The sequence below is a fragment of the Peromyscus eremicus genome, chromosome 2 (assembly GCF_949786415.1).
Source record: "Peromyscus eremicus chromosome 2, PerEre_H2_v1, whole genome shotgun sequence".
Lineage (NCBI taxonomy): Eukaryota > Metazoa > Chordata > Mammalia > Rodentia > Cricetidae > Peromyscus > Peromyscus eremicus.
Window position 1 is genome coordinate 109,460,708 of NC_081417.1, and position 22,236 is coordinate 109,482,943.

Below are 22,236 nucleotides of genomic sequence, written 5' to 3' on the forward strand. Positions count from 1 at the left end.
GCTCTGTCTCCTGGGGGGAGGGGAACTATAGCCATCCAGGGGGACAGAGAAGGAAGCAGATGAGCCTTCAGGAAGGCAAGGCCATCCCTGAGGGCTTGAGATTTACTTAGCAGCCACTGTGTTGAGCCTTGACTTCTGTATATCACCCCCAGCTTCCTGTTTCCATCCCAAGGGATCGTAGCAGGCTTTTGCCACAAACATGCTTCAGAAAATTCAAGTTTATTTATTTTTTAAAAAATAATTTCTATTTTTCAAAGTAATCCATGCCTGTAGTTCAAACATCAAATAGAAGGAAAGGCTTTTGTCTGAGGAACGGTCCACCTCCCACCTCCCCCGGCCCTGCTTCCTTTCAGCCTCGGTTTCTATGCTAAGCTATTTACTTCAGTGTTTACCTTGATGTTGCTAAGTCAGTGGTCCTAACATTAGTATCCACCAGAACCACCTGAAGAATTTGTTAAAACAAATTGTTGGACCCTACTCCAGAATCTTTTAAAATTTTACTTTATTATTTTGTGCATATGAGTGTTTTGCCTGCATGTATGTCTGTACAATACATTCATGCAGTGTCTGTGGAAGCCAGAAGGCATCAGATCCCCTGGGATTAGAGTTACAGCTGGTTGTGAACCACCATGTGGGTTCTAGAAATCAAACCTGGGTCCTCTGGAAGAAAAGCCAGTGCTCTTAACCCCTGAACTATCTCTCCAACACCATCTACCCTGAGTTTTTGATCCAATAGGTTTGAAGGAAGGCTATGGTTCAACAGTTAGGCTCTCTCTCTCTCTCTCTCTCTCTCTCTAGGGCTTCACTCTAAGTCCAGGACTGGAATTCACAATATAGCCCATGTAGACCTTTAACTGTGCTAATTCTCATGCTTCAACCTCTCCAGTGCTGAGTACAGGTGTGAGTCACACCTGTAGAACATTTCTTCATTTACTGGTGTTATTCAGTATCTACTGGCCTTGCATCGTGTGGATGGAGGAGCTCTCGATGTGTGCAGACTCCTTGATGCTAACCTGAATTCCAGTTTCCTGCTCCTTGATGCCCTCCTCTGAAACACTAGAGTGACCTTTATAGTATTCTCTTCCTGTCCTTTGATTCATTCTGTGTCCTTTAATCACTCTTATTATCGCCTGATGAGTAGTTCATAGTTGCAAGTTCTTGTGTGTTCTTTACAGTGCCCTGTGTTCTACAGCAGGTCAGAACTGTTCAGCTCTGCATCAGCTTCCTTGTCACTCAGAACAAGTTCCCCAGACAACAACTTAGGAAGGAAAGGTGTGTTTCAGCTCCTGGTTTCAGAGGATTCGCTCCAAGGTCACTCACTCTATCTGTGTCGGCAGAGCGCACTGGTGGAGGAAGCCTGTAGCAAAGGGATCTTCTTCCTCTTATGGTGACCATGAAGAGCAGGGTAGGGGAAAGGGCCAGGCAACCAGAAAACTACTCAGTACCCACATCCAGTAAGGTAACCGTCTACCTAGGTTTGACTTCTCAGTGTTCTAGAATGTCCAAAAGCAGCACTGTCCTCTGAGAGCCAAGCCTCTGGTACATGAGCTTCCCTGGGGACAGTTTGCATCCAAACTACAATAGCTTCCAAACACAGAAGCTTTTAGCTTGAAGCCCCAAAGCTCCAGAGTCAGGCAGAGGCTCACATCCCAGGGCTTAGTGTACCAACACCTAGCAGCTAAGGTACAGCTCTTGAGCTTCAGCTGTTTGGTTCCTAGACACTTTATCTTAATAGCTCTCATGGGCTTCTGACAACTGAGGCTTGTCATCCTTGCAAGCACAGCCCCCACTCCCAGCTCCTTACACCTTGTTTCTCCCGTCCCAGGATCCCCGCCACCTCTCACCTTCTTAATACTTCCACTGTCCTCCTACACTGTAGACTCTGACCTCCATTTCTCTGCAAACTCTCTAGTCACTTCTAAGGTAACAGTAAGAAATGGCATCCCATCATAATTAAAAAGTATCAAACCAACTCTGTAGGGAGAATAAAGGTATCTCTCTGACTCGTGAGTAAAGGGCTCCTGCTGTGTCATCACACTGCATTTAGAGGCAAGTGGCAGTTAATTCTCCCTTAGTTCAGTATTGCATCAAAAGAGGAAGGTCACAATCTGACTCAAGCGGAAAGTATTCATGGGACAGAACATAAAAAACTCCCCAGACCTGCAGCACGGCCTCCAGTCCTCAGAATCCATTCCAGCCAGGATGCTTTTAGGGACCTCTTGGAATATTTCAAAGTACTTCTGGGGGCAGTGGAAAGAGAACTCTTGAAGGTCCCCCTTTCCCACCAAGTGAATTCTGCTGACGCTGGCTTTTTGATTCATCTGGCAGTGGCCCTGTTTGTTTTCATTGGGTGGGGAAGGCTGGGAGGCCAGGAGAGGGGGAGGAGAGCATGTTCCGAGCTCATTGCAGAGAAAAGACAGCCAAAGCTGGGTGAAGGGTGACTGCATCCCCAAAGGAAAGCTAAAGTAGAGATGGCTGCATTTGAAGTTCCTCCCACTACCCAAAGCAAAGGCTGAGGAGTTTTACAAGTGTTTCCCGACACTCGCCTGTGCTGTGTCTTTATAAACTGTCTGTACATCCGCTGAGGGTGGCTTCTGTTGGGATTAAAACTCTAAAGGCTAGCAAAAGGAGTAGATAGCACCTTTCTTCATCTTCCTAGATGCTAGTGATGAGCCAAGAAGACTTTTAGCAAAATGCCAGGCAAATGTGTGCACAACTGCTAGTTCTCATCAGTCTAAGGACAATTAGAGCTGGGCAGGCTCTCAGGACCCTTCCTTCTTCCTTTGGCTAAGAGTTTGAAGTGTTTTTTAAATTCCCTTTTTTAAGTCACACCATAAAGAGTTGGGTTTTTTCCTTTAAATGTGAGTCCTATTAGACTATATTGCATGTAAGAGTTTAATACCACAGGCACACTGTCTGTCTATTCGTGTGCTGTGACCACCATTTGGAAAGCTTTGTCATGATCTAAAATGTTCTCACACTCTGCAAATCAGTCCCACCTGACCCCCAACCCCCCCATGTCGGGGGGGGGGGGGGGGATGATGATGCCACTGTCCTGAGATGAGGAAGGAAGGCTCTTTTCATGCTTTGAAGGGACTTTTTATTTGGAACCTATAAATCAATTACTGTTATTAATTAAAAGTAGACATATTCTTCCTTTATTTATGGACACGAGACGGGAAAGGAAAGGAAGGAGGGAACAAACATCGACAGAGTTCCTAAGACTTCCCAAACTCTTTCATAACCATTATCCCACTTATTCTCCTGTGACTAGAAGATGAGTCTGGCTGTGCCATTTTACAGGTGAACTTAGGTTATGAATTTGCCCAGATTCTGAAGTAGAAGCAGGCTGCTCCTGTCTCTCTAATTTTAAAAATTCATACTATTTCTTTCGGCAACTACTCTGGTACCCCATCCTGGGTAAGTGTAGCCAGCAAGAGGTGTTTATAGTTAGTACTGTAATGTGGTCAGGATGGGGTTAGGGCTAGCCCCTCACCATAGCGGGGGTGATACCTGAAATTCTCCTTGCTGGGAGGAAGTGACCTGACATTTGTGGCTTGAAAATGTCTCCTACAAATTGGTAATGAAACAAAACCCACTGTGTTTGTTTCTATCAGTCACTCTGCTTCCCTTTCCCCAGTTGTGGACTTGACTTGTGGGAAGTTTCCATTACCTATAACATTGTAACTATTTTGATTGAGCGCCTGCTCTTATTCATTTATAGTAACCCTTGGGATGACTGTCATTTCATTAAAGAATTTTGAAGATTTGCTCCCCACCCCCGTTCTATGATAAGAATGCTGTAATGAACATCCCCATGCACAGATATTTTCATCTTCCTTTGGAATATTTATTTCCTCAGGATAAATCCCTGGTAGTCAGGTGTTAAGGCCAAAGAATATAAACATTTTTAAGGCTCTTGAAAAATTTACTCATGTTGCAAGTTGTTCTCAAGAAGGTTGTGTTTCTATATTAAAACTACCCAAGGTGTATATAAAAATGACTTCAAAGATTTACTGTTGTGTTAGGAGGGGAAGTATCATGGCTGCTTGCTTATGTGTTTTGGTAGCTTGTGGGTGTTTTATGTTATTCTAGAAACCAAGATTACTCGTTGCAGATGCCCTCTGGAGCTGTCATTACTTCTATCCAATATGAAAATAACCATCTTTTGGTGACTTCTAGGACTCCCTCCTCCAAGAGGTCTCAGTCTCCTGCCAAAAAGCCAGACGACTCTAAATTTGACCTGGCAACCAATATTTCCAATCTCAAAAGATGAAGTGTATGTCGAAGTTGAGAGGAGGTCCATGCAAAAAAAAAGTGATCAGCAGAACATCAAAGTGCCAGGGAACCTGACCTCGGTGCTACTGAACAACTTAAGCCCCAGGGAACAGTACGTTGTCCGAGCGCGAGTCAACACCAAGGCCCAGGGGGAGTGGAGTGAAGACCTCACCGCCTGGACCCTTAGTGACAGTAAGTAACTGGAGCTGCCCCTGCCTCCCTCAGCAACAGTTGCCCACTGTCCTTTGAACCTAACTTCTAGCACAAGGCCTTAGAGGTCCCAAGGGCGTTCATTATGTGAATGAAGGCTAATAAGTGTCCATGGAATCATCTTTCAATAGTATACTGGAAGGGCCCACTGGGAATTGGGCAACACCATGCTGCAGTTTGTCTGTCCTTGCTCTGGACTTTTTATTAGCAACAAGAATATCAGTAGCAATAATAAAGTTCTCTTCTTTATGAACTTTATATATGGGGCTTCATATATATCATTGTACTTTGCCCAGTTTGACCTAAAACCTATGGTGATCCTCCTGTCCCAGCTTCCTCAGTGCTAGGATTATGGGCATGAGTCACCATAGGCAGCTCTGATGACAGTTTTGAGATTCTGTTTTGGAACCACCATCCTGGTTTCCATAGTAACTGCACCATTCTGCTAACTGGGGTGAAGTAGGATCCCAACAGAGCTTTAATCTGCATTTCCCTGATGGCTAAGGATGCTGCACATGTTTTCAAATATTCATTGGCGATTTGAATTTATTCTTTTGATCTGCTCATCTCATTAGCCTCCTTACCAATTGGGTATTTGAGGTTTCCTGCTCATTTTATTAGCCAACTTGCCAATTTGGTACTTGAGGTTTTCTTAACGTTTAGTGTTTTTAACCCTTTACAGATTGTGGATGTTGGTCAACTGTCAGATGTGTAACTGGCAAAGATTTTCTTCTATTTCTTAACCCACCTCTTTTTCCCATCGAAGGCTTCCTCTGCTTTACAGAAGCCTTTAAATTTCATGCACTCCTCTTTTTACCAACTTTTATGCTGGTTTTCTATGCTATTAGGGTCCTTTAAGTTAATCTTGAAGTTTTTCTCTGTTTTTCTTTGGCAGTTTGAGAGCATCAGGCATCACATGGTCTTTAATCCATTTTGAACTGATTTTTGCACAGGGTGAGACATAGGAATTTAACTTCATATTTCTATATCTGGATATCTAGTTTTCTTAGCGTCATTTGCTGAAGAGGCTGTCTTTTCTCTAGTGTATGTTTTATAACCTTGTCAAAAATTAGGTGGTTGTAGTTATGTGGGTTTATTTCTGAGTTCTCTGTTCTAGTTCATTTATCCACATGTCTTGTTTTTGGTGCCAGTACCATGCTATTTTTGTAACTGTGGCTCTGTGACTATTTGGGGTCTTTTTGTGCTTCCATATAAATCTGTGAATTTTTCCCTAGTTCTATGATAAATGTTTTTAGACTTTTTCTAAGGATTGTGTGGCATCTGTAGACTGCTTTGGGTAATATAGGCATTTTCACACTGCTAATCTGTGGGCATGGGAGGTCTTTTCATTTTGTAGTATCATCAACTTCTTTCTTTGGTGTTTTAAAGTTTTTATTGTAGATGTTTTTCACCTCTTGAGTAGGTTTATTCCTAGGTTATTTATTTGAAGCTACCATGAGTGGAATTTTTTTTCTTGACAAATTCACTATTGGTATATGGGACCATAATGAGTTATGTTGTTGTTTTGAGACAGTTTCATGTATTACAGGTTGGCCTTGCTCTTGCTATAAAGCTGAAGATGACCTTGTACTTCTGATCCTTCTGCCTCTACCTCCTGAGCTGAGTTCTGGAATTCAGGCATGCACCATCACACCCAGTTTGTGCAGTGCTGGGAATGGAATGCAGGGCTTATTGCATGCTAGGTGAGCTCTCTACCAACTGAGATACATGCCCAGTTCCTGGCTTGCTCAGTTTTGTGTGTTCATTTTGTATCTTGCTACTTGTTTGAAAGTGGTGATCATATCTATTTCCATTTCGGATCTTTAGGATACTATAAGTAGAAGATAATGCTATCTACAAATGGAGATAATTTGATTTTTATATTCCTATTTACATCTCTTTTCTTATTAAGCATGGAGTGAGTGCACAGTCTTGCCTCACTACTAATTTTAGAGGAAAAAAAATCAGTATTTGTGCTGTGGATATCACTCTGTATAAATAAAATGCTGATTGGCCAGTAGCCAGGCAGGAAGTATAGGCAAGACAAAGAGAGAGGAGAATTCTGGGAAGTGGAAGGCTGAGTCAGGAGATACCAGCCTGCCATCCAGGGAGCAGCATGTAACAGGCACACAGGTAAAGCCATGAAATATGTGGCAACATATAGATGAACAGAAATGGGCTGAGTTTAAGTGTAAGAGCTGGTCAGTGGTAGGCCTGAGCAAATGGCCGAGCAGTTTTAAAAAATATTAGCCTAAGTGTGTTTATTTGGGTTTGAGAGGCTGAGGCCCAGGCAGGACTGGAGATAACTCCAGCTATAGTATTTGTCCATTTAATGTAATGTTGGTTAGGGGTTTGTTGTATATAGCCTTTATTATATTAAGATGTGTTCCTTCTATTCCTACTTTCTTCAGGGCTTTTATCACGAAAAGGTTTTGGACTTACCAAATGTCTTTTCTGAGATCTTTATGTAATTTCTATTATGAAGTCTATTTGTGTACTGTTTCATACTTACTAGTATATTTTGAGCAATACTTGCATCCCTGGAATGAAACCACTTTGCCATAGCACATCTTCTTGATAAGTTCTTGAACTCAGCTGGAGGGTATTTTACTGAGATTTTTTTGCGTCTAAGTTCATCAGGGAAATTTGTCTATAGTTTTCTTTTGTGTGTGTTTTATCTATTTTGGATATTATGATAATACCAGCTTTGTAGAAAGAGTTTAATAGTGTTCTTTCCATTTATATTTTATTAATCAATTTGAGTAGCATTAATGTCAGCTCCTTGGTAAAGTGTTGGTAGAATTCAGTGTTGAGTCTGTCTGGTCCTGGGTTTTTCTTTGTTGGAAGACTATTACTGATATAATCTCATTGCTTGTTAGAGATCTCTTTATAGCATTTATAGCTTCTTGATTTAATTTGATAAGTCATAGGAATGTATCAATTTATTCCATGTTTTCCAGGTGGTGGTGCATGCCTTTAATCCTAACACTTGGAAGGCAGAGACAGGAGGATCTCTGTGAATTCCAGGCCAGCCTGGTCTATAGAGTGAGTCTCAGAACAGCCAGAGCTGTTACACAGAGAAACCCTGTCTCAATAAAACAAACAAACAAACAAAAGAATACAAGTTATTAAAGTGTACTGTAATGATCCTCTAGAGTTCTTTGGAATCTATTTTTAAGCATTTATTTGTATTTGTGTGTGTGTGTGTGTGTGTGTGTGTGTATGTATATATGCGTGTGTTCAAGTCAAAGAACAAATTGCAGTAGTTGGTTGTTTCCTTCTACCATATGGGCCCCAGAAATTGAACTCAGGTTTTCAGGCTTGGCAGCATTTACCTTTTGAGATATCTAATTAGTCCCCAGAATTGAGTCTAATATTCCCCTGACCCCTTATCTCCAATTTTATAAATTTGAGTATTCTCTTCTTTTGGCTAATTTGGCTAAGGACTTGTTAACCTTATGTTTTTCAAAGAATGCTTTTGTTTTATCCTTTGTATTGTTTTATTCTTTGTATTGTGCTTTCAGTGTTCATGTCACTAATGTCTGCCCTCATCTTTGTTATTTCTTTTAATCTAGTGCATTTGGGGTTGTCATACTCTTATTTTTCTGTGACCTTGAGGTTCATCCTTATTTAGTTGAGAGCTCATGATCTTTTAATGTAAGCATTCACAGCTATACACTTTTTTCTTAGAAATATGTTTGATATATCCCAAAGGTTTTAATAAATTGTTCATTAATTTTCATTGGCGTCTATTAATTTTTCAACTACTTCTTGATTTCTTAAGTTAAACATTGGTCATTCAAGGGTGTGTTGTTCAATCTACCAGTATTTGTATTGTTTCTGTGTTTTCTCTTGCTAATGATTTCTACTTTTATCCACTATAATCTGACAGGATATAACAAATTGCTTCAATATATTTATGTAGATTTTTGAGACAAAATCTCATGAATCTCAGGCTGGCCTCAAAGTTGCTATGTATCTAAGAATGATCTTTAATTCCTAATCTTCCAGCCTCCACCTGTTGAATGCTAGAATTTCAGGTATGGATGACCATGCCTAGTTTATGTGCCATTAGTGGTCAAACCCAGGGCTTTGTGTGTGTGTGCTAGGCAAGTACTCGACCAGCTGAGCTCCAGCCCTAGCACCAATACTTTGCTTGTTTAAAATGTTTTACATTTTGAACATTTGCTTCATGGTTTAAAATATGATCTATTTTACAAAAAATTCTAAAACTATTGGATGAAGTATTCTATAAATATCTGCTAAGTGCACATTGTCTGAAGTTTCTTTGTTGACTTCTAGTCTGAATGGTATTGATGAGAGTGTGGTGTTAAAGTCAAGACCCACCTGTCCTTTTATATCCATTGATGTTTATTTTACAGAACTGGAAACCCCTATATTTGGGGCAAATGTACTTACAAACATTATATCTTTTGAATGGTTTCTTTATCAGTCCAGATTAACTTTTGTTTGAAGTCTACTAAAGCAGTTATCAGAACAGCTACACTGGCCTGTCTTTAACTTTTGTTTTCTCGATAAACCTCCATTCTTTCACTCTATTATTGTCTTCACCATTGATGTGTGTTTCTTGGAGACAACAGAAGTTGGATCTTGTCTTTTAATCCATTAGGGAAGTCTGAATCTTTTAAATTAGAGAGTTAAGACCATCTATATTTATGGTTATCACTGAGAGAGGTTTGCTAAAACTTGTAACTTAGTTAACTTTTCTGGTTAGTTGGGTGATTGTTTATGCTTTTCTTTCTTCTCTATTCATATTAGTGGTTTACTGGCATACAGTGTTGAACACGACGAATTCCTTCTTATTTCTCTTGGTTTCAACTTTTCCTCTCATGAAATTTATTATTTCCTATGCTCTCAATTGAGAATGTCTTTTTTCCTCCTCTGTACACAGTATTCATTTAAGCATCTCTTTTAGTGCTGTCTTGGTAGTTACCAGCTGCCCTAGTGGTGTTTGTCTTGAAATGTCCTTATTTTATTGTTAATTTTTATAGATACCTTTGCTGGATAGAATGGTCCTGGTTGGCAGTTCCTTATTTTCAGGGACTCCTAGGGCTTCTGTTGAGAGGTCTCATGTTATCCTGATGAATTTGCCTTTGTAGATGGGTTAGGGATTTTTTTTCTCTAACAGCTTTTAATACTCTTTTTTGTCCTTTTGGTGTGTTGAGTGTAACATGTTGTGGAAAGGTTATTTGGCCATGTCTACTGGAAGTTATAAATGCCTCTTGTACTTAGATATCTATTTCTTTCCTAGATTTGAGGTAATTTCTCCTGAAATTTTATGAATTAGATACCTCCATGCCTTTGGTTTATAATTTCAGCTTTTTATTCTATAAATGCTTACTTAGGTCTGAACTTCTGATTATATTCCAGGGTTCTTAGGTGTAGCAGTCGTGTTCACACATTTATGGGTGAGTGTACCTGTGCATGTGCTCAGAACCCAGAGAAGAAAATTGGGTGTTCTTCTCTATCACTCTCTGCCTTATTCCTTGAAGAAGGGTCTTGCATTGAACTGGAGCCAGGCTGATGGCCAGCATGCCCCAGAAATCTTCACGTCTCTCCACTCCACAGGACTGCATTGCATTCGTGTGCATGGCCACACCTGGCTTTTGACATGGGTGCTAGGATCTACATTTAGTTCTTCCTGCTCAGGTAGTGAATGCTCTTACTCATCATGTCATCTCTCTAGTCTGAGTTTTTTCTAAAGCTGATATTTGAATGTAACATTTTCTTTACTTTGTCTTCCACCCCTGATAGTCTTCCATCTAAACTATTGGTAATCTTTTCCACTGTGTTTTTTCTAATTAGCTGAGTTTTTCTTTCATACATTCCCACCCATCTTACTTTTCACATTGAATTTCTCTTCAACATTGCAGATTTCCCCTCCTGTATTGCTGATTTTCTCATCCATTTTGAGACATTTTAGGTCTGAGTTGGTCTCCTTACTTCATTCATCTCTTTACTTGTATCCTCTTTGAGGTCACTGATTATTTTTACAAGGAAATTTGGAATTCTTTATCCAGTACTTTACCCATTGCAGGATCTTTGAATTCAGCAGTAGCAACATTGTGGTCTTTTTTAGGTTTCTCGTGCTTCCCTGTTACCATTTATTTGTCTATTGCTTGGGATGCCTCTTCTGATTTTATTTGGGATTCTATCAGTAAGTAGCAAGCCTCAGAACAGAGAAAGCCAACTGCCTAGAATAGCAGCAGTGCTAATGTGAACAGGAAATAGAAGTGTACCTTAGATTAATGAGAGGCCACTCACATACCATCCAACAGACTGCCAGTTACCATAGGACGGAAAGTGGCAAAAATCCCCAAGAATGTGCTACGTAGTCAAAATTATGTAAAATTAGTAGAAGTGTAGAAATAGTTAATGAATGATATAAAGGGAGGGCCAGTGAAAGGGAAAGTGGAGAAGCAGAGTTAAATAAAGGACAAAGAAGAATAGAAAAGGAAGCATGGAAAGCAAAGATATAAACATTTTTTAGGGGTGGAAGAGATGGAACATTTGATCAGGTGCTTGTCTGAAAATGTGAGTTCAGAGCCAGTAAAACCTGAGTGTGGTGGGCTGCACCTGTAATCCCAACCCTGGGGAGGCAGAGAGAGGAGGATCCTTTGACCTCACTGGTAACTCCATCTCAAAACTTAAGGTATGGGGTGATTTAGGAAGACACCAGATGTCAACCTCTGGCCTCTACACATATAGGCACACACGGTCACGTGCAGCCCTGCCCCCCACAAACAAGTACACACACACTTTTAATTGAAAGATTGCCCAATAATGAAAACTGGATAAACAAAATTAGATCAATATAAGAGAGGAAACAACAACGAAAGCGTAAGTGCTCTTAAGAATCAGATAAAGTCAAACATTACTAAAAGGGTAGTAAAATACGGAGGCACAAAGGGAAAAAAGGAAGATAAAAAAGGAAGAGTTTGCTTAATAATGAAAACTATATGAAGAAAATCAGAAGACTGTCCAAAGGGTTAATTTAAAAAGAAGAAAGGAAGTTGAAATCACCTCTTCTCTTTTATCCTGATCCTTCTGATCACCACATTACATAGAGGCAGCTTCCAACCCGCCATTGCACTCGGGAGTCTTTATCATGCCATTTACCAATTTCTTTTAACATCTATGCTGTTATTCTTTATTTACTTGTATTTTTTTCTACCACACAAAAGTTGTAATGTCTATTCTTATACATGTATCCATATGCACAGGGTTGAAAGCCATTCCAGGGAACATGTCCAGAAGTGGATTTCATTTGCAGAGATCCTCTGAAAGAACCCAGTGGGCGGGTACTGTGTTCAGGAGTGCATAAAGACAGTGCACTCCCTCTGTCCATCTCCATATACTCCCCCTGTGTGGACACCACCTGAGGATGTTGTCAGCCAGTTATAGTTTACCAATCTTAAAAGCCTACCATAGTTCATAATTGTTATGAAGGGGGTCTCAGGGAGACTTCAAGGGTGATTCTGTCCTGGGAACCTCAGAACATGATTTTCTGACCCTGCCATGTCCCTGAATGGAATACAGTCTTGCTTTCCTCATATCTCTGGAGTCTTGTCTATACAGGCTTAGCACATTTTCTTACATATACACTAGCACATGCCTACTATCTATGACTGTCTTTGGGGTAAAGATAACCATATAGCACCATAGCTAAGACTGAGGAATCTGGAGCCAGACAACCAGAGTTGAATCCTGTGTCTTCTGCCTAACAGTGGTGTGACCTTGACTGAGTCCCAAATCTCTCTGTGTCTCGGTACTTATATCAAGGGAGAGAAAATAAGTTAAAACATGGAATAGTTAGAGTAATACATGGCATATTTTAAGCACCATGTAAATGTTAGCCCTCCTAGTCTTTTCATTCCAACCAGCATCAGAATTCCTCAAGCCTTCATTTCCTGTAAGGAGACAAGCATGTGATATATGCATTGTATTCTCTTCTCTGGGCCAGTCTCTCACATCTACAGGAGTCACACTCTGGACTGGAGTCAGCATGTGAGGGAATGCTGTTTCTATTCATGTTAGTGAATGATAGTGAATGACCTGACATGAGCCCTCTCTCAAAAGCATGTTAATCTAAGAGGTGGCAGTAGGTCTTAAGTGAATTCTCTTTTAAATTTCCAGTTCTTCCTCCTCAACCAGAAAACATCAAGATCTCCAACATCACTGACTCCACAGCTATGGTTTCTTGGACAATAGTGGATGGCTATTCAATTTCCTCCATTATCATCCGCTATAAGGTTCAGGGCAAAAATGAAGACCAGCACATTGACGTGAAGATCAAGAATGTCACCATCACTCAGTACCAGCTCAAGGGCCTAGAGCCAGAGACTACATACCAGGTGGATATTTTTGCTGAGAATAACATAGGCTCAAGCAACCCAGCCTTTTCTCATGAACTGATGACGCTTCCACAGTCCCAAGGTTGGTAGTAGACTGATATCTCATGGGGTACTTTTAGACAGAATCAAAGAATCCTGTCTTGAGATGTTTGCTCAATGTGTCTGTCATCATTCATTTATCCTAATAAGCTTTATCATCACTATATAATCCTTAAAATAAAATGTCTTGAGAAGGATCTCTACTGATCCATTTTCTGTTATTAAACTTAGAATTAATTAACCTCAAAGCATATCCCATCCAACAGTCTAAGAAAAATGTGAATAATATAAATTTTGATTTTGTGGAGAAAGAAGGATGCAGCATCTGCTTATGGGAAGCAGCTGTGTGGATACTTCAGTAGTAAGGGTTCCCTGCTATTCATTTTTTCTTGAGATGAATTCTTCTTTGATTTTCAATGACATTATGCTATTCTGAGTTTTCTTCTCCTTTTTTTTTGGTCTATCTAAATCTAAAATAGTTGTAGGTACTAAATGTAAGCTAACTAAACTATTTGGACTATAGCTCTCTGAGATGGCTTGAGGCCCTCCCATAATGCCAAATGCACTATGGCCACTGTTTGCAACAGTAAAACCTGTTGAATATAATTGCATGTTCTGGGGCTTAGCATCAATGTAGCCACAGCATGAAAACAGACTTCTCATCTGTGCAAATGTTGCCTTATAACATTCTTCACTGACCTATACATGCAGAGGAATGTAGTCAGAGGTATCACAGGGAAAGGCAATGGTATACATTTGTAATTTGGGCTACATTTTACTTTTACAGAAGATATTATAGTTCTTAACTCTGTGGTCAGGGTCATATGTGGTTTTAAAATACAATAAAAGAAGCTACATAGTCACTGATTGTTGTGGGAATGTCTTTCTGTATGCTGATGATTCTGGAATATCTTTTGAAATATCCAAGAAATGATGCATCCACCAAATTATGAATGGAAATTATAGTTCTTCAATTTCACTCTTTATCAGTGCTCATTTTTATAAGTATTGTAGTTTGGTAAAGATATACAAAGGTTCTAGATGCAAGCTACGTATAAGAATGCAATGTGAAAATTTTAAACCAAGACACAAGACAAAGCGCCTCACCACTCAGTGTTTCTATGATCAATACTGTGGGAAGCCGTTTTCAGGTTCCTTGTGGCTTTACCCAGCAGGTCTGCATAGAGAGGATGATGGGACCATGGGCCAGAGTGCAGGTGTCTGAGATGGTCTGCAATTGGCTGTGCTGGGGGAGGAGGTCTTTTGCTCTACCCGTTGGCGTTTCTATAAATACCCTGGGGCAGAGATAGTTGGGGCTCATTGGAATAGGTTCCAGATCCTCTTGAGGCTATCCTTTATTTTCTATTTGTTTATCTCTATACTCTAAATCCTTCTATCTAATATTTTCTGCTGCTCGCACTCAAGAAAACTCTGGGGAATTGTGGGGTTGGTGGGTAAATGCCCCACACAATACATAGAAGGAAAGACATAGAATACTTTTAAGAAGTGGAATCATGGATAGTGGTGGTGCACGCTTTTAATCCCAGCACTTGGGAGGCAGAAGCAAGCAGATCTCCAGGAATTTGAGGCCAGCCTGGTCTACAAAGCAGGTTCCAGGACAGCCAGAGCTACACAAAGAAACCATGTCTCAAAAACAAAACAAAACAACAAAAAAGAAGTGGGTTCATAATCCGTGTAGTGATTAATTGAAACATACCAAGTTTAATCTCATTGGGATATAAAGGAAAGATGTAGAAAGATTTAAAACAATCTTAAATGGATTATTTTGACATAAGGCCTGAAATGTAAAGGTTTAAATTTTACCTTCTTGTTCTTTCCTAACTTCTGCCTTCAATAATCACCAGGTTTCTCCACCCACTCTTTAAAACAAGGGAAAATACAGAACAAGACAACATGTCCTATGGGCACTATGTCCCTATGTTAGCATCAGGACAGAGTTAAAGAGTTTCTAGAGAAACTGGGCTATGATTCACTAAAATTTAAACAACTAAATAGTATTCATCTACATGGGCCCCTACTTGGAAGTAAAGTTTAACAAATGACATCAACAAATAGCCACTTTGAAAGCACATTTGTCAATCCTAGAGATCTCGTAACAACCGTGTGAGTTAGACTCACTTCTACTGAGTTTAGAAATAACTGAGTATACCATAGGAAGCAGGTGGCAGGGCTGGGTGGTTATGTTCCCATGACTGAGTCTTTCCCAAACGATAGTTTTGGCCCATCATCCACCTAAACTAACTCAGCTGCCTCACCTCTGTTTCCCTGCACAGTCTCTGCAGACTTTGGAGGAGGAAAGATGCTGCTCATAGCCATCCTTGGGTCAGCTGGAATGACCTGCCTCACGGTGCTGTTGGCCTTTCTGATTATGTTGCAACTGAAGAGAGCAAATGTCCAAAGAAGAATGGCTCAGGCCTTCCAGAACGTGGTAGTATCTCACCTTTTTACTAGCTAATAAGCACAGGGCTACATAGAGGGAGATCTTTGCTTTGAAGGTATAGACCAGCAAATAGCCCTATAGGCATGTTTCATTCTTTTCTTCCGTCATACAATGGGAGGCAAATAGCAAGACTATGAAATTTCTTGTCCAAACCAGATGAGATTTGCAAGTGAAAAAGATACGCTTAATAATTACACAGAGGACTAAGACTAAAACAGGATTCCTCCCCAAAATGTGATTAAGTCAATTGCCTGACAGCGTATTTCAGTAGAATGAATTACACATTTTTTGATAAAGGACATGAGGAAAACCAGACCACAACATAATAGTTCATTTCCTAATTATGTGCGGCATTAAATGATTTTCCACATTTTCCCATTCTTAGTTTCCATTTCCTATTTCTTATTGCTCCCTCAATCCCATCACCCACTCCTATGTGTGAGAGTTATGTATGCATGTACTTTTTTTTTTTCCCTACAAACAATCTGTGGTCGGCATTTGTGCCACATGACATTGCACTTGACCAGCAGTCCTTTCGGAATACTAAAGCCCTGGGCATTTCTGAAGCTTATAGCTTCAAAGTCTGTAGAATAAATTTGTGCCCAATGCTGTTGATTTTGTATATGAAACACTGAACACAATGCCATGCTTCTGATGAAATCTAACTCATGTGTCTGAGTCCTCAAGATTCTCTTCCATGGAGGACAGAGGGAGTTCATTTTCATTGTCTGATTCCATGCCAGAGCTGGTTCAACTCACGCTATTACTGGAAAGGAAGGATGGGGGAGTGTGGTGATGTATTAGGGCAGGGCACTTTGAAGCTTTTCATGGTATCAGTGATCTGTCAAGAGACTGCTAGTTGCCACTTGAATTCAGGAGAACAAGGGCTGTGCTGGGTTTTGCTATAAGCACCAGTCATTCTGGGCTATGGTAGGTTCTAGAATTCAAACTTGAGGATGAGAGAGCATGGGATAATAGCAAGGAGAGACCAGGTCCAAGATGACACTGGGAAGGGCCTTACTAAGGCATGCCCTGTGACTGCCATGAGTTCCTTCTCCACTAGAACTACAAACTGATCTCTGCACAGCAGAGTGGGATGCAGACACGTCACCCAGGCTGTCACCTCTCCTTCCTCGGCTTTGTAGGCACTGCTAATGGACACGCTGCTGTACACACAGCACTATAAGCAGCCATTTCATCAGCATGGGCTTGTAAGACGGAACCCATTGCATTACTATTCTAGAGTTAGATCAATGATTTATTTGCCACCTGGGTAGACACAAGCCAGAAGACATGATGCACCTCAGGATAACAAATGTCCTGAAAACAAACATGATAAGAAAATATATATTTTTCCAGAGAGAAGAACCAGCTGTGCAGTTCAACTCAGGAACTCTGGCCCTAAACAGGAAGGCCAAAAACAATCCGGATCCCACAATTTATCCTGTGCTTGACTGGAATGACATCAAGTTTCAAGATGTGATTGGAGAGGGCAACTTTGGCCAGGTTCTGAAGGCACGCATCAAGAAGGATGGGTTACGGATGGATGCTGCCATCAAGAGGATGAAAGGTCAGCGGCTGGAAGACAGCCTTTCTCTGGGGATAGGAAACAGTCATTTCCTGTTGAAATCTTCCCTTTGTGGCCATATATACATCAACCCAGAAGTTGCCCTCATATCAGGTGTGGCCGTGTGTGTGCGCAGATGACAGTGCTGTTTCCTTTAAGGTGAAGCCTGAGGTGGATACCATCAGGATCTGGGTGTGAAGGACAGAAGCGAGAGCCACTCAGACACCAATATGTTGGTTCCTGGGGATTTGGGAATGTTGGTGTTTTGCCATTTACTCCTCATTTGGGGGAGGTGTCATTGTTTCTCATAAGGCTCATTCTTAAAATCGAGGGTGTATCAGAATCACCAAGAAGACTTGCTCAAAAACAGACTCATGTCCTGCCCCCACCCCCATCACCCTTGTGTGTTCTCAGTTTTTGGTTTAGTAAGTCTGGACCAGGTCAGAGAATTTGCATCTATGTTTCCATTTGAGGCTGATTTTGTGGGTATTCATGCTTTTTGACCATGTAACTGAACAGTGAGAATTGACTTTCAATCTTCCACATGCCATGGTCGGATTATGACACCAGAACTAAATCAAAATATTATCTCTCATCCATGAGTCTCTTTCTTTTCATTCCCCCACCCCCTTTCTCTCTCTCTCTCTCTCTCTCTCTCTCTCTCTCTCTCTCTCTCTCTCTCTCTCTCCTTTGAGGCAGGGTCTCACTGTGTACTCCAAACTGACCTGGAATTCAGTTTATAACTAACCTAAAATTCAGGGCAATCCTCCTATCTCCAGAGTATAGGCATGAGCAGTGATATTTTAAGAATAAACACAAACAAACAAACAAACACTTGCTTAATGGCCAGAAATCCTCTTTCTGTTCTGCTTTTATCACAGAACGTTTAGGGAACACTGAAAACAGTAAGGAGGAAAGGGGATTTGGAGTAGAGACTTATGAAGTCGGCTTTTATTGGCATCCTGCCTGAACCTGGTTCTCAATTTCATGTACTATGAAAAAGTAAAGCTACTTAACTGTGTGCCATGCCAAAAAATTTCCACAGGTGGAGTAATACATTCTAGGGCAGTCACTGAACAATACACTAAATTTTAAGAAATCCCAAGGCATTGACTCTCAGAACCAAAGCTACAGTGAAGGTCCTGTGATAGGAATCGGGCATTGGGCCTGAGTGTCCAGTGCATCCATATTACACATGGCCCTGACTCTGATCAGTTGGAACACTCTCTAAGCCTGTTCTAGTATACACTCATCCACCAGCACCCCTCTCCCAATCATGCTTCTTTTCAAAAACCAACAACAGCACGCTGCCCTTTACTCAAAACTGACCAGTCAGTTTGAGCATCAACCAACAGTTTTCTCTCCTGTCCAAACCCGATAGTTCTCCTTCTCACCAAAATGCCACTGAAGAGACAGGACAGAAGAGCAGAAAAGCTGCAGCTCAGTTTCCTGATTCTGCAGCAACTCCCAGATTATGTCCTTGGATGTTCTCATCCGGGCCTGATTTTGCTTGGGAGGGGGCATGGGTTAGTTGGTGGATACATTTTTGGTTGGAGTGCTGGTATCTAGCAAGTGAAGGTCGTGAAGGTCGGGGATGTCACTGCACATCCTCCAATGCTCGAAGCAGCTTCCAGTAACACTTAGCAGACCAGTCCTCTGTGGTGAGGCTGAGAAACACTGCTTTAGGCAGTAGACTTTTCCAAATGACTAATTGCTTCAGCAGTCTTAGGGCCCAAGAAAAGACAGTTCCCTTTGGAAAGGTGTAATGAAGCAACATCACAACCCTTGGCTTTCTTTCCAGAATATGCCTCCAAAGATGATCACAGGGACTTTGCCGGAGAACTGGAGGTTCTTTGTAAACTCGGACACCACCCAAACATCATCAATCTCTTGGGAGCATGTGAACACCGAGGTAAGATGCTCCCACCCCTGGTAGATTTTAAAAGATAAAACAGGAACGTTCTGTTACAAAAGGAGGAAAGATAATAATCTTGAGAACATTACTTATTTCAAAGCTACAGTTCCAAGCTGCATATCTATCTGGTGCCATTTATTGGCTGGGCTGAAGTTAATTATCTTTGTGGAGGGTGGTGCTGAGGCTAGATCATTAGGTGTCTGAGATGGTTTAGCTCTTAATGGTCAAGATATCCAGGACTTCTTCTTGCCTTTATCTTACTAACAAAGGGATTAAAAAAGTCCTACCATTACTATAGAAGTGCAGGAAGCCTTTACCATTAGAAAAAGTGGGGGTTTTGGTTCCTCTGAGTTGAATTTTTTGGCTTTGAGTCAGTGTTTCACCATAGCCCAGTTTGGCATGGAACACACTCTGTAACCCAGGCTAACTCTTCCTACACCAAGGAATTGGTGTTCTGAATTTTGAAGGCACTGACACCAGTAACGCACTGTGATGTGAAAGCATGGATACTGCTTAGGTTAAATCATGACATTAAGTTCATATATGACCGTGCTAGTTTTAGCCAAGGCATTTGTATTTCAGTTACGTTGTAGCTTTACAACTGTTTGGTGTTCCTGTAGTTTTATACCTAGGAACTAAAATGATTCAAATGTTTGCTACTGTGCTGTGTGTAATGAGGTGTGAAGGAGGTCACAGTAAAAAGTCTTTTATGAGTTTACCTCTGCATTCATGCTTCCTGGGTTTCTAGTTCCCAGTCTATGCCTCCACAAAATGCCTCATGGAAAAGTTTGCTTCTATAAAACAGAAGGGCTCCATGCTGTACTTATTTATAAACTGGACAACCTTTTGTTGACTTTCTCAGCAAAAAAAAATCAACAATCAAAAAAGATGACTTCTATTTCCTCGATTTATTAAGCTAAAAATATGGGTGTTTTAAGTAATACATCATCCTATGATCCAATTAGGGTATAATTCTGAAAGCCAGATCACATCCCTTAGATTAAATAATGAGGTAATGACATTTGCCTTTGAGTTATTTCCTGGAAACAATAGTTGGTGTGGGACTGCAGTACATTCAAGGAAAAAAAAAAAACAAGTCCAGGGCTGGAGAGATGGCTCAGGGATTAAGAGCACTTGCTGCTCTTGCGGAAGGCTTGGCTTTGGTTCCCATGCCCACATGGCAGCTCACAATCTCCTGTAACTCCAGTTCCAGAGGGATTCTGATGCCCTCTGCTGGTCTCCATGAATACCTACTCACATATGGTGTACATACATGCACTCAAGCATACACACATACATACATATAAGATTTTTAAAAAAGCCAGACAGCAACTGAAAATGTGTCTTAAAATTTTGTTTTTTATCACATTATCACATAATTGCTTGTATTTTGAGAAAGTGAGAAAGCACATTCATGCCAGATCTTAGATTTCCCTTTCCTTATGATATAATTGGGTTCAGTGTGGGAAGATTTTTCTTTTTTCTTTCTTTCAATTTCTGGCAGGTGGGGTGATAAGAATTTTAATTTCTTAAAATATCTAAGTTCAAATGCATTTGACATTTTAAAATGATGGTTTGGACATGCATGCATGTGTGTACGCATGCATGTGTGTACACACACGTGCATGTGTATACAAACATCCTTCAAAATCAAGAAAATTGCTATTTTTTTTTTACTGCTTTTTAACAACAAGTAAAAAAAAAAAAAAAAAAAAAAAAACTAGGATAAAGCCAATACAACAAGACAGACTTTCTCTAGGAGCTCTATTGTTTTATTTTATTCCCCTAAAGTTCAAGTTTTCTGATGTCTTTAAGCAAAATATAACTTGAAAAACTAGATCCCTACCAGGCCGTTGCCTAAGGAATACCCAGTTACTTAGTGCGGTTTTAGGGCAAAAAGAGGCAAAGGAGAAAATCATGTGGGGTGGCTACTTCCTCTCTGGGCATTTTGCCATCGGTCCAATGTGGCTGGAGACACAGACCAGAATAACATCGCTGGCCTATGTTAGCTTCTTGGTGAATACTGAATGAAGTTAACTGCACTCTGACAAAGGTGTCCTGTGGAGGAGGATGCTTTGAGTTCTTTGTCCTAGCATTAAGGAGTTGATGGAAGCGTTTCAGGAATAGCACGTAAGTTCACGTTTGTAGCAACAGAGGAGAGGGAAAGAAAGACTGTGAATTCGGGGCTGGTCCCTTAGACAGCTGTGGGGCAGTCTCCTTCATCTCCCTCCTGTTCCTAACACCGTTACTAGACATATCTCTTTCAATCAGAAGGACGTTTGTAAGCCCATTCCCAATACCATAGCACGTCTTGAAAACTCTACAGCTGTTCAGCCTGCATCAGATGTCTCTCATCCCTTCCCTGCAGGCTACTTGTACCTTGCTATTGAGTATGCCCCACACGGAAACCTGCTGGACTTCCTGCGTAAGAGCCGAGTGCTAGAGACAGACCCTGCTTTTGCCATCGCCAACAGCACGGCTTCCACGCTCTCCTCCCAGCAGCTCCTTCATTTCGCTGCAGATGTGGCCCGAGGGATGGACTACTTGAGCCAAAAACAGGTTTGTTCTGAGCACCTTGCTTTGGACCTCTTTCTGTGGGGTTCTCTCTGGAGGACCCTCATGTTTTTAGATAGTTTTCCATTATCCTTTCTCCTTAGGTTCCTTCTCGGTCTCTCTGAGTTAAGAAACTGATACTTTCCATCTGTATAGAAAGAATTCAATTCCCAATACTGACAGGATATTTCCCTAGGGAGTTTAAAACCATGTATTTAGTGAGATGCCCTCACCCTATCATTCTGAGGCTTGCCTCTAAATTATGCCCAACAGCAGAGGCTCTCCATTGCCACGGAAAGGCCCTGTACTTCCTCCCACCCTGAAATGATTCTCACAAGATGTGAGGAGTCCCTTGACAAATCTGCTGTCTGCAAGCTGTGGAAAGGTGCTTTAAGGGACCTGGAATCTGAAGATCTTTCAAAGGCCTTTTTTTGTGGTGTTATTTCTTCTGTATTTCTCTAAGTTCTTGCCCCAGAACTTTCTGCTAACAAAATGATGACAAGACCAAGTATTATACTGAAGATACATGACTCTTTGAAATTTTAGTTTATCCACAGGGACCTGGCTGCCAGAAACATTTTAGTTGGTGAGAACTATATAGCCAAAATAGCAGATTTTGGATTGTCACGAGGTCAAGAAGTATATGTGAAAAAGACGATGGTAAGTTCCAAACACAGAGGGTCTCCCTGTTCCCCTAGAATGCCATTGCTCAGGGTGACTGATGCATCGGGCAATGTCCTCATGGATATTGTGTGGCCCAGTCAGCATTCTTTCAGATTTGGGTTCCTAACATGAGAGTGTTGTCACTGGGGACATATACAGTCAGCCCCCTTAGGAG

The 22,236-nt window shown here is 41.0% G+C and overlaps 1 protein-coding gene across 2 annotated transcripts in view; it reads left to right on the forward strand.

Moving 5' to 3' along the window:
- The window catches only part of Tek (TEK receptor tyrosine kinase), a 119,988-nt gene that overhangs the window by 78,966 nt on the left and 18,786 nt on the right, over nt 1-22,236 (forward strand). The window contains exons 12-18 of one of the 2 annotated variants that reach the window (XM_059254534.1): nt 4,183-4,470; nt 12,646-12,945; nt 15,197-15,351; nt 16,723-16,933; nt 18,732-18,842; nt 21,214-21,404; nt 21,945-22,058. In XM_059254534.1, the coding sequence (XP_059110517.1) occupies nt 4,183-4,470; nt 12,646-12,945; nt 15,197-15,351; nt 16,723-16,933; nt 18,732-18,842; nt 21,214-21,404; nt 21,945-22,058 (1,370 nt within the window). The remainder of the gene's footprint in view (nt 1-4,182; nt 4,471-12,645; nt 12,946-15,196; nt 15,352-16,722; nt 16,934-18,731; nt 18,843-21,213; nt 21,405-21,944; nt 22,059-22,236) is intronic. The other variant, XM_059254535.1, reaches the window with a different exon arrangement.